Source organism: Manis javanica, chromosome 13, assembly GCF_040802235.1.
Source record: "Manis javanica isolate MJ-LG chromosome 13, MJ_LKY, whole genome shotgun sequence".
In the NCBI taxonomy this organism is placed as follows: domain Eukaryota; kingdom Metazoa; phylum Chordata; class Mammalia; order Pholidota; family Manidae; genus Manis; species Manis javanica.
In genome coordinates, this window is record NC_133168.1 from 64,350,968 (window position 1) to 64,365,861 (window position 14,894).

At 33.7% G+C, this 14,894-nt stretch overlaps 1 protein-coding gene across 6 annotated transcripts in view; it reads left to right on the top strand.

Moving 5' to 3' along the window:
- Positions 1-14,894, top strand: part of STXBP5 (syntaxin binding protein 5) — a 168,306-nt gene that overhangs the window by 107,894 nt on the left and 45,518 nt on the right. For 3 of the 6 annotated variants that reach the window (XM_017650285.3, XM_037022011.2, XM_017650300.3), the window contains exons 14-19: positions 605-645; positions 1,471-1,691; positions 2,210-2,388; positions 4,699-4,824; positions 6,526-6,677; positions 14,598-14,663. In XM_017650285.3, coding sequence (XP_017505774.1) covers positions 605-645; positions 1,471-1,691; positions 2,210-2,388; positions 4,699-4,824; positions 6,526-6,677; positions 14,598-14,663 — 785 coding nt within the window. The remainder of the gene's footprint in view (positions 1-604; positions 646-1,470; positions 1,692-2,209; positions 2,389-4,698; positions 4,825-6,525; positions 6,678-14,597; positions 14,664-14,894) is intronic. The other 3 variants (XM_017650290.3, XM_073219729.1, XM_017650309.3) reach the window with 1 other exon arrangement.

The following is a 14,894-nucleotide window of genomic DNA, read 5'->3' on the forward strand; positions in this document are numbered from 1 at the left end:
AAAGTCTCCATCAGTAGATGAACAGATAAAGACAATAGGGTACATACACACAATGCAATATTATTCAGCTATAGAAAAAGAAAGAAATCCTGCCATTTCCAACCATGTGGATGGAACTAAGTGTTAATGCTAAGTGAAATAAGCCAGGCAAAGAAAGACAAATGCCATATAATTTCACTTACGTGTGGAATCTAAAAACGCAACAAAACAGCAGTAGACTCATAGACAGTAAGAAGTAACTGGTGGTTACCATGGGGGAGGGGTTGAGGTTGGTCAGTGGGTTGAATGAAGGGAATAAAGGGGCACAAAAATCTCATTCATAATGTAAGTTGGTCACAGGGATGGATGTGCAGCATGAAGAATATAGTCATGGTTCAGTAACATCTTTCTATGTTGATAGATAGTAACTATATTAGTTGGGGTTGAGATTTAATATTGGGTGTAACTGTTGAATCACTGTGTTGTATACTTGAAACCAATATAATAATATGTCAAATATATTCAATAAAAAAATTTTTTTTAAATAACAATATACTTCAAGAAGGAAAAAATGTGATCTTTTTTTCCTTTTCTTTATCACATTCCTCTCATTTGCTTTTCATAGGCATGCTGATGGTTCCATTAAGTTCTGGGATGCCTCTGCAAGTAAGTGTTTTGAATGTTGTTTGTTATATGTTGTACAATCATTGCTGTCCTGTAATATTTAATTTGAAATTTGGAGGCTGTAAATTTAATACCTGATTCATCAAGTATACGAGTTTAGAATTTTAATAGAGTAAAGGTATTCTTAAGGCTATTTATTAGTAAAATCAAGAATAATCCTCAACAGAAGTATTCAAATCCTTTCTTCAAAATTTCCTCAAACCTTCACTTCCTAACACAGAGGTAAGAGAAATGGGAATATGTTTAAAAGCAACAGACATTTGATAAATTTAATGCCTGAATCTGAATTTATGACACAAAAGTTTGTGTTGTCTTTGTGGCATATATATGATGGTAACATAATAAACAAAGGAAAAATGCTTTGAATGGCTAATGTTTGTTTGCAAAACACTACATAGCAAGCAGTCAGGGAGAATCCAGTTAATTCGGGATGTATTATGTTTTGTTATGTAGAAGTCTTAGATTGTATTGCTAACTTCTGTAGAGAAAATATGTAGAAAATCATTTTTATAATATGTTTTATTATTTTCATTATATTTATACTTTTTTTAAACAAAATATGTTGATATTTTCAAATTATCTAAATTCTTCATAATGGTAAATTTTTTTTAATGAATACAATGATTATAACTTTCTTTGGTCAGTAACTATAGTGAATATATTATCTGTAAGTATAATAGAGAAATGTAAATCTAGAAATAAAAATATGGCTCAAATAAATATAGACTGTTTTCCTTACTGATTAAATATTACCTTATATTTCTTCTTTTGTATTAGAATGTGTAACATATATTATCCTTTTCCTAGTAACTCTACAAGTATTATATAAACTGAAGACATCTAAAGTATTTGAAAAGTCAAGAAATAAAGATGACAGGCCAAACACAGATATTGTAGATGAGGATCCATATGCCATTCAGATCATCTCCTGGTGCCCAGAGAGTAGAATGCTGTGCATAGCTGGAGTTTCAGCTCATGTCATTATTTATAGATTCAGCAAACAAGAAGTGATTACAGAAGTCATTCCGGTAATAGTCTGTTAATTATTTTCAATGGCGTTATATATGACATTTTAAATTTTTTGAAGTATTTAGAAGAGTATTTCTTATCTAGAAGAGTCAGTTTTGTAAATTTTTTAAAACAGCTCAGTATTTACATTGCCTTTTATCTTTTATGAAAAATAACATTTTTATGTGTATCTTCTCACTAAACATTTAAATCCTTAAATACAGTGTATATTTCATCTGAGGAAAGCTAACATGTATATGAGCATACTCTTATTTTGGTATTAACAGGAATGCCATAAATTCTAAAATCATTTGTGTATGGATGCTCTCACTTATACACACATACAATCATTTTTATAAAGCTGAGTCAGAAACAACATATTTTTTTTTGCTGGATCCTTACATTTAGAAAGCTTGCTAAATTTTTACCTTTAAAAATATCCTTTCCACTGAAGTATATATGTATGGGGGGGGCATAAACTGTAATAAAATTTACAACACTGATTATTAGGAATAAGTAAGCTCTTACTTTTATGCAGATGCTTGAAGTTCGATTGTTATATGAGATAAATGACATGGAATCCCCAGAGGTTGAACAGGCCCCACCTTTGCCAACACCAGTGGGGGGTGCCAATCCTCAGCCCATTCCTCCTCAGTCTCATCCCTCTACCAGTAGCAGTTCATCTGATGGACTTCGTGATAATGTCCCTTGTTTAAAGTAAGTTATGAAAAAAATAGATGTTTTGGAAATGGCCTCTTAAGATAAATTGTAAGCATTAGTAAACCTACAGTAACATTTTCCTGTAATAAAGTAAAATGACATAAGAACATCTCTTTCTGTGTTTTGCTGTGGTGACTCCAACTCATTTTTCTGTGGCATCAAGATCCATGATTTTACCCTTAAAGTATTAATATTTGATCTCTAAACATACTGGTAGATTAGCATGACCTTTCCTGTACATATAACTCAATCTTCTAAATCCACTGATTTTTTTTTTGTCTGAATTTATGTGTGGATCAAATGTGTGTTTAGACAGCTTTCTACTGCCTTGAAAATTCTGTTTTTTCAGTCTTAAGACATTCAGACATTTTGTAATTGTTTTCTTGTCTTTTCCTGAATCTTCTCTAACACCACCGTATTATGATTTAAATACCTTTATTGTAGCATTCTAGGTTTGAATACATTTTGCTTTTATATAAGAATAAATTGGATGAAGTTTTCCTTTTTTCTGCCCTATTTATATTATTAAGTGGTTAAGTTATTTTAAAGGATATGAGCCTTAAATAAGACAGAGGAATGAACGAATGAGGAAACAGTTGAAATAATTGAAGAATTTCATTAAGATTGTGATTAAAAAGTGTTACATTTGCAGAGAAGTTGATTAGGGTAATGACTGAAAAGTAATTGTGGACTATGTCAAGGACATTCAGTACAAGAGTTGGAAGAGGTGGGGTGGAGGCAAAAAATAGAGACAGTGTTGAGAGAATTTGCATATGTTAAAAAAAAACAGGCTGTGTACTGTTTTGCCTTCCATTTGCTGGAATCTCTTCTATTGGTGAATAATCCAACAATTACTGTGAAAAATGTGTATGTAACCAAAAATGTATTCACTTCAAAGATAAGGCAGATTTTTTATATGCCAATCACTTAAAAAGTATAGACTTTAAAAAAACTTCTTTATGTCTACATAAATTTAAGATTGTGTGGTCTATGCCCATGGTTCTCACAGGGATGATTTTGCTCCTCAGGATGCATTCGGTGATGTCTGAGACAGTGTTAGCCGTCACATCAGGGGAATGGGGTGCTACTGGCATCTAGTGTGTGGAGGCCAGGTGCGATGGTAAATAATCCTACAGTGCACAGGGCAGTGCCCCACAGCAAAGAATTAACCAGCTCAAAATGCCAGTGGTGCCAAGGATGAGAAGCTCTGATCTAATCTAATCACTATAAGCATTGAGGTTAAGCAACAGTATGTCTTAGAAAGGTCTCGAATTTCTTCTCTTTCATGTATGTACACACACACACCTCCTTTTGCTACAGTTCTGGCCCATTTTTAACTAGAGACTTTGAAATACAGAATTGTACATTCTTCCCTTTTACTTATTCAGTACTATTTTATTTTAAACTTAAATTTGTAAAATTTCCATTTAATCTTCTTACATCTAATTTTAATGTGTGTCTCTCCAGTTTTTGTTAAATTCAATTTTTATAAGCATAGAGAGTACAGTTTGTCTTTGAGGGATGTTTTTTTGGTATCGTTTTTGTGAGTATTTTTTTGTCCAAAATCTTCATATTCTCTAGTGACTTTTTTAAATCACAGGCAATTTGAGTTATACCTCATTTTTTTTCCTTTTAATGGTCTTCAGGAATAAAAATTTTATTTTTATTTCTTAACTTCACATGTTTTAGCCCATAGTCCCAAAGCCAATTTTAAAAAATCTAAATATAACCAGATTGATGTTAAACAAATACTGAGCTTTTTTTAAATCTTTTTTTAAAAATGCCTTTGTATATATTTGGTTTTCTGAAGAAACATTTTAAAAGCAGCTACTTGACTTACTCTTTTTTACCAGTAAAATTTTGTGTTTTTATTTAAGTATTTTAATTGTGGCTTTGCAGGGTATTTGTCCAAACAGACAGTTATTTTGAAACTGCAGACCTCCCAAGCATTATCTTGACATAATGCACTTTTTCCCCTTAATTCCTGGGCAGCTGCTTCTCCTCATTCCTCTCCCTGTCCCTGCCCTTCCTACCCACCACTTCCTATCTGCCCCCACCACTTTACATGTGATACTTAACACATGACTTTCTAGTTTTGTTTTTGTTATTTAGGTACATGTTTCATCTCCAACTAGATGCAGTGATTCCAGAGGACAGTATTCTGATATTTACCTTTGTTTATATTCATACAATTTCATATATAGGGCTGTTTTTTATACAGTTATTTATGCATGACTTTATAAATTACACAGGCTGATAGGATAATTGAAGATAGGTTGAAAGGTAACATGTTTTCTTTTATTACAGAGTTAAAAGTTCACCACTTAAACAGTCTCCAGGTTATCAGACAGAACTAGTTATTCAGTTGGTGTGGGTGGGTGGAGAACCACCACAACAAATAACCAGCCTGGCAGTGAATTCTTCCTATGGACTGTAAGTATAATTTATGTGTTTCTCAGCCTTTTTATGGCATTCAATACATTTTTTTTTACTTTTAAAAATGCAAAGGATGATCTTTATTATAGCCTCCCTCAAAGAATTGTAGAACTTTAACTTAAAACCAAATTTAATGTTTATTTGTGACATAATTCTGTCTGAGTAATTTACTCTGGGTATGCTTATTCTGCTCCCTGATATAAAGTTAAATACTTCATGGACCAATGAATTACTTGAGATAAAGGTTTAAAGTCAATATATCCTCTCCTGGATATGCTTTCCTTAATAAAACTCAGTATAATAAAGGTCTAACAAATGAACCCTGAAGACTGTGCTCTAAGCTATCTTTGATAGTTGAACCATAGCTCTTAGTTTGTTCTTTCTGCTTCCAAAGTTAACTTGTATAAATCATGAAAGCAAAGTGATAGTTTAGTTAAGTATTCATCTATACTGCACGTGAATTTATCAGTTCATACCTACAAGTACATAATGTTAATTGTACATGCTGTCTGTTATAATATGATAGACTTACAAAGTATTTTTGTTTTAAAAATCAATATTGTGGGATAAGAGAAACTACATGCTCACTGTTGAGTCTCAGGACTATTTGTCATGTGTAGACCACTGTCTCCTGCCTCAGTGCTAGCCTTAGGGTCTCATTCACCTTTCTTCTTCCTCCTGTAGCTACTACCACCTACTCTGTCGCTTGCAGTTAAGCACCCAACTAACACAGGCTGTAGTCCTGTCTCGTGTTTTATTTGCTGCCCACATCAGAACACACATGTCCTTTTTAATATTTTACTGCCCACAGCCATAAAGAAAACAAACAGAGAATAAGAAAAAGAATCAAGAGGTAATTTCAAAGGAAGTTGCAGATCAGTTGATCACAGGCCCCAAGGGCTCACAGTTATATTTTGTTTAGCCCTTTTTGTGTATCTTTAAAACTTAAACTAATTGCCAAGATTATTTAATGTGGAAAATCCTATCTAGAGCTTCGACTGAAAAATCTGATTATGTGGCCAGTGTCACCATTACTTCTTCAATAGTCAGCAAGAACTGAATTGAAGCTTTTCTTCTTTAGATGGATTGTACACTCTTAAGGTCACTACAGTCCTTCTTTGGCCTGTTCTACTTAGTTATATAGGCCCTCCATACATTTCTGTTTTCAACTCCTGGTTTAAGAGACCTTAAAAGAATAAAACTCCTTTACTCATAGTTGCTTTATTTGTAGTTTCTGATTCATAATTCAGAAGGTATTTGGAATACTTCAAAGGGAGGCCTCCAAGTTATGTGCTTTCTACTTTTTATTCTTGACTGTAGAGATTACCAAACTTTCCCAAAAGCATAATCTCTTGGCTTCCCTAGTGAAAGAAAGTATCTTCCCCTGAGGGGTTCAAGATGCCCCTAAGTCAGAAAAATGGATGTCACATTGCCTGGTGTAGAGATTTGTCTCCAACCAGTTTCAACTCCTGTGCCAAATGTTTTATAATGATACTGGTTTGTAATCATGAATGTAGAAAATATACACAGTTCCATGAGAAGGTATATGTGACCTGTATTTCCATGTCTGTAATAGTCTTTTGTTTCAAAGAGGAATTTTCTGAAGACCCATCATGCTTCTCTTTTAGCCTTATAGACTACCATATGTTTTCTTAAAATTATTTGTGCTAAAAATATTTGCTCTTTTCTTACTCCCAGGGCAGTTTTTGGCAATTGTAATGGCATTGCATTGGTAGACTACCTCCAGAAAGCAGTACTTCTCAACCTGGGCACTATTGAATTATATGGCTCCAATGATCCTTATCGGAGAGAACCCCGGTCTCCTCGTAAATCTCGACAGCCTTCAGGAGGTAAAAAGAAAACTGAGTTTTAGGATTTCTTTAAATGCTGAATTGTTATTACAGAACAAAAGCTAATTTCAAAGTGTTGCCCCTTTTATTGCTTGGTGTTGTGAGACCAACATTCATTGTTTCAACTATTTAATTGAGAGGAGTCATTTACCATGTGAAGAAAAAAAATGTAGATGCAAAAGTGAATTTACATTCTTTGAAAATAGTGTTCTCAGAGAGCCTTGATTCAGTGCAAACACAAATCTGTTAAGAATTCTCTTTATAGCATTTCTTTTTGTTAGCTAGGTAATTGGTCTTAATTTTAAATGCTTTTAATACTAATACATTATGAAACACATGTATAGTTAGTTGTCTCTACCGGCATGTTACACCTCATGACACACTCAGTAAATAGCATGGGTCTCTGGCACATAGGGATATATTAATGAGGCCTCCAGCAGGAACAGGCCTGCGGGCTCGGTCTCCCAGCATCTGCCCATCTGCACCAGGGACAGAGGGGAAACTATCTTGGGCAGATGCACCACATTTGCAGAATGACAGTGTTCAGTCCAACTCTGGGAAGCTCTGGTCTGTACTGCTAATTCAGTCCCTCAGATTTAAAATTCTAAGATTCATGTCTCAGTTGCTCTCAGGGTATTATTAGCTAATACTCCCAGAATCACAATTCATGAGTGTAGAAAAAGGTGATAGACCTCATCACTTTGGCTTGATGGTTAGGTTTTTTTTTTTTTTTTACCATTTTTGTTTGTGTGTGATCATTTTATCATGTGTTATCTTCAGCAAAAATTGTTGTCCCAGCCATACCATTCTAGTGTCTTTGTCTTTTCCTTCTGCCTTTTCATTGCTTCACAAAGGTATGCTGACTGCGACTTCTTGCATGTGCGGCCTTTCTAGTTTATATTCTGAATCTGTGAAAAAACTCCGTTCTTCTTTTTTAAGTAAGTTATTCATTCTGTGTCCATAAGGTCATGGCATGTTTGTTTTTTGTCTGTAAAATCATTGTTTTCTTCTCAATTATTTTTAAAAGTTTACTAAAACATTCTATATCTAAAATAATTTTCTTATTACTTAAATTCAACTCATAATATGTATATGAAAACAGCTATTGAAATGTTTATATCCTGATCCAGTTTCTTTATAAAGCAAAGAAACTAATATTTGCTGTTAGGAAAAGCATTGTCATGATAGAGAAGACATTTTTGGGGAAGAGACAAATATGTAATAATTTTACTAGAAACCTACAGTAAAAATTGTATTACTTTTAAACTTAATTTCTCCTCTCATTACATAATTTACATAAAATTGCTACAAATTAAATATCTAAATTTATTCAAAGATAGAGACCAGTTTTACCATGTGTAAATATTTTTTCTTAAATTTCACCACATCCTACTTTATTCTATAGTAAACCACGTAATATTATTCATATATTATTATTATTCATAGTATTATTTCATTTTGTGTTTAGGAGTTAGGTGTTAAGGCACAGGAGAACTATTTGAGTTTTATGTAATAGGGTAAGACATTTACTTATTATGCTCATGATAGCAATATTTAGAATTACGTTTTAAATGAAAATTAAAGTTATTTTAAAATATTCTTTAACATCTTAAGAATATTTGTGCCATAATTCTAATATGTAATTATTTATATTTCATAGTATATTCTTGAAGTCTAGCCCAAACACCATCAAATTGTTCTTCTATCTCTTTTAATAGATGAATTTGAATTGGAGGCATATTTTGCTAATGATGTTAATATATTTTCTTAAAGAATAAGGTGCACTCTTGAAATTACTTTATAAGATAAAGCATTACATTTAACTTTAAATTTTTTAGAGCTATATGAAAATACAGTTGAACTATTAATTAAAATGTGTACATTTTTATAATAAAGATTATGAAATTGTCACAGGAACAAATAGAGATGAAATATTTCAGCTGCTTATGTATCTGCCAAAGTCTTAATTCTCCTAAAAGAGAAACATGATAATATATGTCTTTTCTTGCTGGTCACTTTTTCACTCGTGGAGAGCACAAAAGGGAATATCTATTCTGAATATAATTATAAATCCCAAATAAGATCTAGTTAGTGATATGAAAGTGATAGATACATAAGGAAAAGTACTTGCTTTGTCTTCAAAGTTGATCATTATAAAGGAGATTAGAGACATCAAGCTGTATCTAGACTTTAAGAAAGATAGCTTCAGAGTTATGAAGAAGATGCTCTAAAAATGAAGTTTTTGACTATACAGTTGCAAATTACCTTTAAGTCTTCAGTATTTTCATCAAGACAGAAAAAGAGAAATATCTATGGAGCCCAGCAGTTCTAGTTGAAATTTGTGAGTGTGTGTGTGTGGTGTGTTTATAGGAAACAAAAGATACCATATAAGATATAAGGAATACAATCACGAATGAATTAAATTTTGCATATATCAGTAAGTACTGTGTTGAATTAAGGCTGATTTCCAAAAAATGGGAAATACAGCAAAATGTTTGGTTACAATGAACATTTGGCCAAGGAATGATTAACCCCTCTAAGTTAGTAGGTATGATTTGAAATGTAAGGTGAAAACAGAGCATAGAAGTAAATAATTTTGTTTCTCAGTTTTCCATTTGAAAGAATGATTTTTCACTGTGGAGAGTATAAAAAATAATACAGAGAAATTAAAATCTAAGCTACAGTAAGTAAAAAAGCAGACCAAGCAATGAACAAAGATACCGAGAAAATTTATAAAGAGAACTTTAAAATTTTTCCCCCAGCTAATGGAGGTCAAGTATTTTACAAATCAGTAAATTTGATAGACAGATAAGTCTGAATTATAGAATGAATTGCTAGGTAGCAGATACTTTGTGTGCATATTGAAATAGAGGTAATAGAAATCAGTAGGAATTCACTAAAAGTGAGTTGCACCAAAATCAACATTTTTTTAAAATTTGGTAACTACATTGATGGCTCATGGCAGACTATTGACATAATGTTTCCTGAAGTTAATCAGGTGTCTGATAAAGAATTCCATGATATTTTTGTGAACCAGGCATGTGGAAGTGACCTAAGTACTTAGTTCACTTTGACAATTACAAAACTGGTTAATCCAGGAGTCAGCAAACTACTGTCTGTGAGCCTAATCTGGCCCATTGCCTGTTTTTGCAGTTTTAGTAGAACAGCACCATGCTACATGTGCTACAACATTAAAGCTAGTAATTGTAACAGATTGGCTCCAAAAACCTACCTGAACCTTCACAGAAAACACCATGGTACCTAGTGGGTCAGTGTGTGTCCTGATACTAACTTTGATGAGTATGCCTCAGTTAGTGGATATATTGTGTTGAATAATACATGATTATGTTTTGTTCAACATTTTAAATAGTGAATTAAGCTTCCTGTTTAAACATTTGAAAGAAAAGGTGGGCTTATTGTCCTTATATAAAGGGTGACTGCCACATTTGATGGCAGGATAAGGAAATCAAGGAAATGATGTTTATCAGTGGAATATTAAGTCCTATTGTTACCAAACCCCCAAATCCAGATTCATGTGCCCAAAGCACAGTCAGCCAATCTCTGAGTCACCAGGTTTGAAGCAGAGAAAGCCTTATTATCAGAAGAGCAGCCCAGTGAGAAGGTAAGGGACCTTTCCCAAATCTTCCTTGCCCATTTGGGCCAAGGGACAGGTTGTATACACTTGGCAAAAGAATGTGGAGGTTAGGGCAGAAACTGGAGGGACCTTGAAACTTCTTACACCAAACCCATCTCCTAGCACCCCCTGGGGGTCCTGACGTATTCATGTTGACTCCAGGTCTAGTATCAGCTCTCCAACACTGATGTTATCAGCCATCTCCCCTGGTCCTGTAACCAGCTTCAGAGATGAGGACAAAAGTGAAACAAAGTTAATGATCCTTGCAAGATCATACAGTGTCTAAGGGGATTGTGGAGGGAGAGGCTGGTGGAGGCATAAGCAAGTAAAGAAACGTATGTCTGGGTTCACTGTGTTTACATTATAAGGATTGATTACATACATACTATGAGTGGAAAACTAGATTCAGAGTGGTTCAGGTGAACATACTTGGAGGTTTTATTATTTTTTAAGGCAGATCTGAGTTAAATCTCAGCCCTCTTTTAATGTGTATGGTATTAGAAAAGATACTGCTCTGAGGCTCAGGATCCTCTCTGTAGAGTGAGGGTGATTACCATTTCACAGAGTTAGTGCAACACCATAACATATATTATGTGCCTTATCTTGTGACTGGACCATTGTTGACACCTGAGAGTTGTTCTGTTACTAGTGACCACAACTTAATGTGTTCCAGTAATGTGCCATAACTGCTGAATATGCCAGTGTGAGAAGTATGGAAGAGTTTGAAGTACCATTTATATTGTTTGTATTTCCTCTTCATTTTGAAAGCAAGTTACTGAGAAAAGAAATTTTGGCCCAAATGTAATAAGAACTTTAACGAGGAAAATACCTCTGACAGTGACAATGAATTCCACTGTCTCTAAAAGTAACTAGGTGTTTGCCACTGAGTAAGAATCCTGAAACACTCAGCACCTCAGTTTCTTCTTCCAGAAAATGAGGGTAATACTGTCTGCCTTAGCTGCAGTGAGGGCTAAGTGACTCCAGCACTTGGAACAGTATCTGGCACATAACAAGCATTCAGTAAATGTCAGTTATTCCCAGCTAGTAAATTTGGTTGGGATGCATTTGGGGAAAGCCTAGGTGACTATATTGCTCGGAATATTTGTTGAAGGGAATCTGGCTGTAATAGAGTATGGATTAGATTATATGCCATTAAATTCTTTCACATATATTCATTCAATTATTCCATACCTATGAGCACCTACCACGTGCTATGCACTGCTATGGGTAATAAAACAGTGTCCTCATGGCAGTCATTCTACTGGAAAAGACAGATAATTTAAAAGATAAATGATATATAGTAAATTGCATAACACAGTGCTAAACAGAAAAATCATTAAATGAGAGGAGATTTGAATTATCAGTGGCAGAGTTGTTAAATTTTAAATAGAATAACCACGTGACTTTTAAGTAAAGACTTAAAGGAAGTGAAAGAGCTATTATCCATGAGAATGTCTGTGAAAAGAACAAGTACATACATTTGTCACTGAAGCAGTATACATGGGGAGTTTAGGGTGCAAAGATGGTTGAGTTTCTCTGGACTAAAGAGAGTGAGGGAGGTGGGGAAGCAGTGGAAAGCGAGGACATAGTGTCAGAGAGGTAATGGGATATACCTTTGTCAGGTACCACAGTCATGTACCATAGCATTGTGTACACCAACCAGTCATGTAAGGTTAGGCTTGGGCTTTTACCCTGAGTCAGAAGGAAGCCATTGAGTGGGTTTTTAGCTCATTCAGTAATTTAATATCTAAATTAAATAATCTCTATTATATTCTTTAATTTAGCTTCTTAAATGTTTCTTCCTAGGCTATTTAAAGAATAAGAATTATATCACATAGTACATTTTTATAGTGTTTAGAAGCAATTGACAAAATACAAAAGGCTTGAAATTTCAAAATTGATTGTTTTTACTTAGTACTAGGCTTTTGTAATGTTGGAGTATATTATCACTACTATTTACTTATTGAGGTATATTGACATATTTTATTAGTTTTAGATATACAACATAATGACTCAACATTTGTATACCTTGCAAAATTATCACTACAGTAGGTCTAGTGAGGACCTACCCATCACCTACATAGTTAACATAGTTAACAAAAAAAATGTTTCTTCTTGTGATAAGAACTTTTAGGATCTCGTTGTAGCAACTTTTAAATGTGCAATATGGTATTATTAACTGTAGTCACCATGCTGTACATTACATCCCCATACTTACTTTATAACTGGAAGTTTGTACCTTTTGACCCCCTGTCCCCATTTCTCCCACTCCTTACTGTCCAGCCCCCACCCACTTCTGGCAGCCACTAATCTATTCTCTGTATACGTGAGCTTGTATTTTTCTTTTCTTACTTTTTGTCTTTTGGGATTTTTTTTTAGATTTCACATGTAACTGAGATCATATGGTATTTGTCTTTCTCTGCCTTATTTCATTTAACATACTGCCCTTAAGGTCTATCCATCGTGTATATTATATATGCATACCTTTTCTTTGTCCATGCATCCATCAATGGACACTTAGGTTGTTTCCATATATCACTACTATTTAAAGACCTGCTATCTTAGTGTTTTATCAAGAAGACTTTCAGTTATAAAAGTAGATATTTTGCAAAGATTAAATGCATGCCTATATTTATATCTGTTATCTTAGAACTATAAAAACTAGGATTTTTAGGAATATTATTCAGCCCGAAGAAGAAAACAAATCCTACCATTTGCAACAACATGCATGGAGCTAGAGGGTATTATGCTCAGTGAAATAAGCCAGGCAGAGAAAGACAAGTACCAAATGATTTCACTCATATGTGGAGTATAATAAAAAAGGAAAACTGAAGGAACAAAACAGCAGCAGACTCACAGAACCCAAGAATGGACTAACAATTACCAAAGGGAAAGGAACTGGGGAGAGTGGGGGTAAGAAGGGAGTAATGAAGGGAATAAAGGGCATTACAATTAGCACACATAATGTAGGGAGAGCCACGGGGAAGGCAGTACAACACAGAGAAGACAAGTGGTGACTCTATAGCATCTTACTATGCTGATGGACAGTAACTGTAATGGGGTATGTGGGGGGGACTTAATCACTGGGGGGAACCTAGTAACCACAGTGTTGCTTATGTAATTGTATATTAATGATACCAAAATTTAAAAAATAGGAATTTTACTTCCAGAACTATTAGTTTGATGGAAGTTGAGCAGAGAAAACTACTGATTTTCATTCGAAAATTTCCTGTTCAATGAAGAGAAATAATATATAGTTCAAAATAGAAAATACTTGTTATAGACCCAATTCTGTACTCAAGTTATTTGAAAACATTATTGCAAAGGCTTTCTTAGTGACTGTAGAGATTGTGATACCATGCATTATAGCAACGGAACGGAAAAGCAGATACTGGTTATATGTACACATATGTTGATATAATACTTAACTTCATGTAAGGCCACATATGCGGCTCCTTGTCTATTGCCCAGCTCTCCCAAATGCTTCATGTGTGTTTGTTAGTAATTTTTAAAGAATTTGCAGGAATTCTTTTCATTTCAATTACCAAGTATATTAATATCCACACTAATTGTTCACTTTGCATTTTGCTATGTCTTTTAGTTCTTGTCTACAGCATAAAATGCCTTGTTGTGGTTTCTCCTAAGAATTTAGGCCATCCTATAAGATAGATTCGTTTTGTATAATTCATATATATCTGTGAAAAGAAAGTATTTCTTTAGAACTCTTTAAAAATGGGTGATGGTGTAGCTTTTAAGAGGTATAGCCCTATAAGGTAAGTAATATGAAGTATTTTAAATTACAAATTTGGAGGTACAAAGTATTTTCATAATTATTGTTCAAAAATATCTAAGGGAGGGTATGCCTAGGGGAAACAACTTTGAGGTTTGAGTTGAGGGTTCCCGTGATATAAAATCACCAGATTAATTACCAAGTATTTATTCTTCAAGAAAAATCCAATATGTCTATCATATGCTCTCAAATTACTGATTTTCAACAAAGTCCTATAGTATGTATAATGTTTTGAAGAATAGCAAGTTATCCTTGGAGGTTGTTTTTTATTTGTTTAACTGGTAATTACTGTGTTAGTTTGAGGTGTTTTAGGATCAAAATACTCCTTATGCTCTTATCTCAAAACTAATGAGCATATTATCAATGCCAGCACAGTCTGTTAATCTGATGGGATTTTTTTTAAAGGAACAGTCATTTAAATGTGTAGTGTAAATAGAAGATGAACTTCACTTACATAAATTTGTGGTGTGATTTTGATTTTGATTTTGCTTTTAAGCAGGTCTGTGCGATATTAGTGAAGGGACTGTGGTCCCAGAAGATCGCTGCAAATCTCCAACTTCTGGTAATTTGTTTTTTATTTCATCAATTATTATAATTCTGCAGAAAGCCACATAGCATATCGGTATTCCTTTTTATAGATAAGCAATTAAAATACACCTGCAAGGAACTTTTGGGTCATGTTTATTCTTAAATCATAACTGTATTCTTTGCATTCTCACAAAGTGAAAAGTGTACTAGATAAAAATCCAAAGCTGTTACCTTGTTAAGAGTCTTATAACTGTTTTCTTAGCTT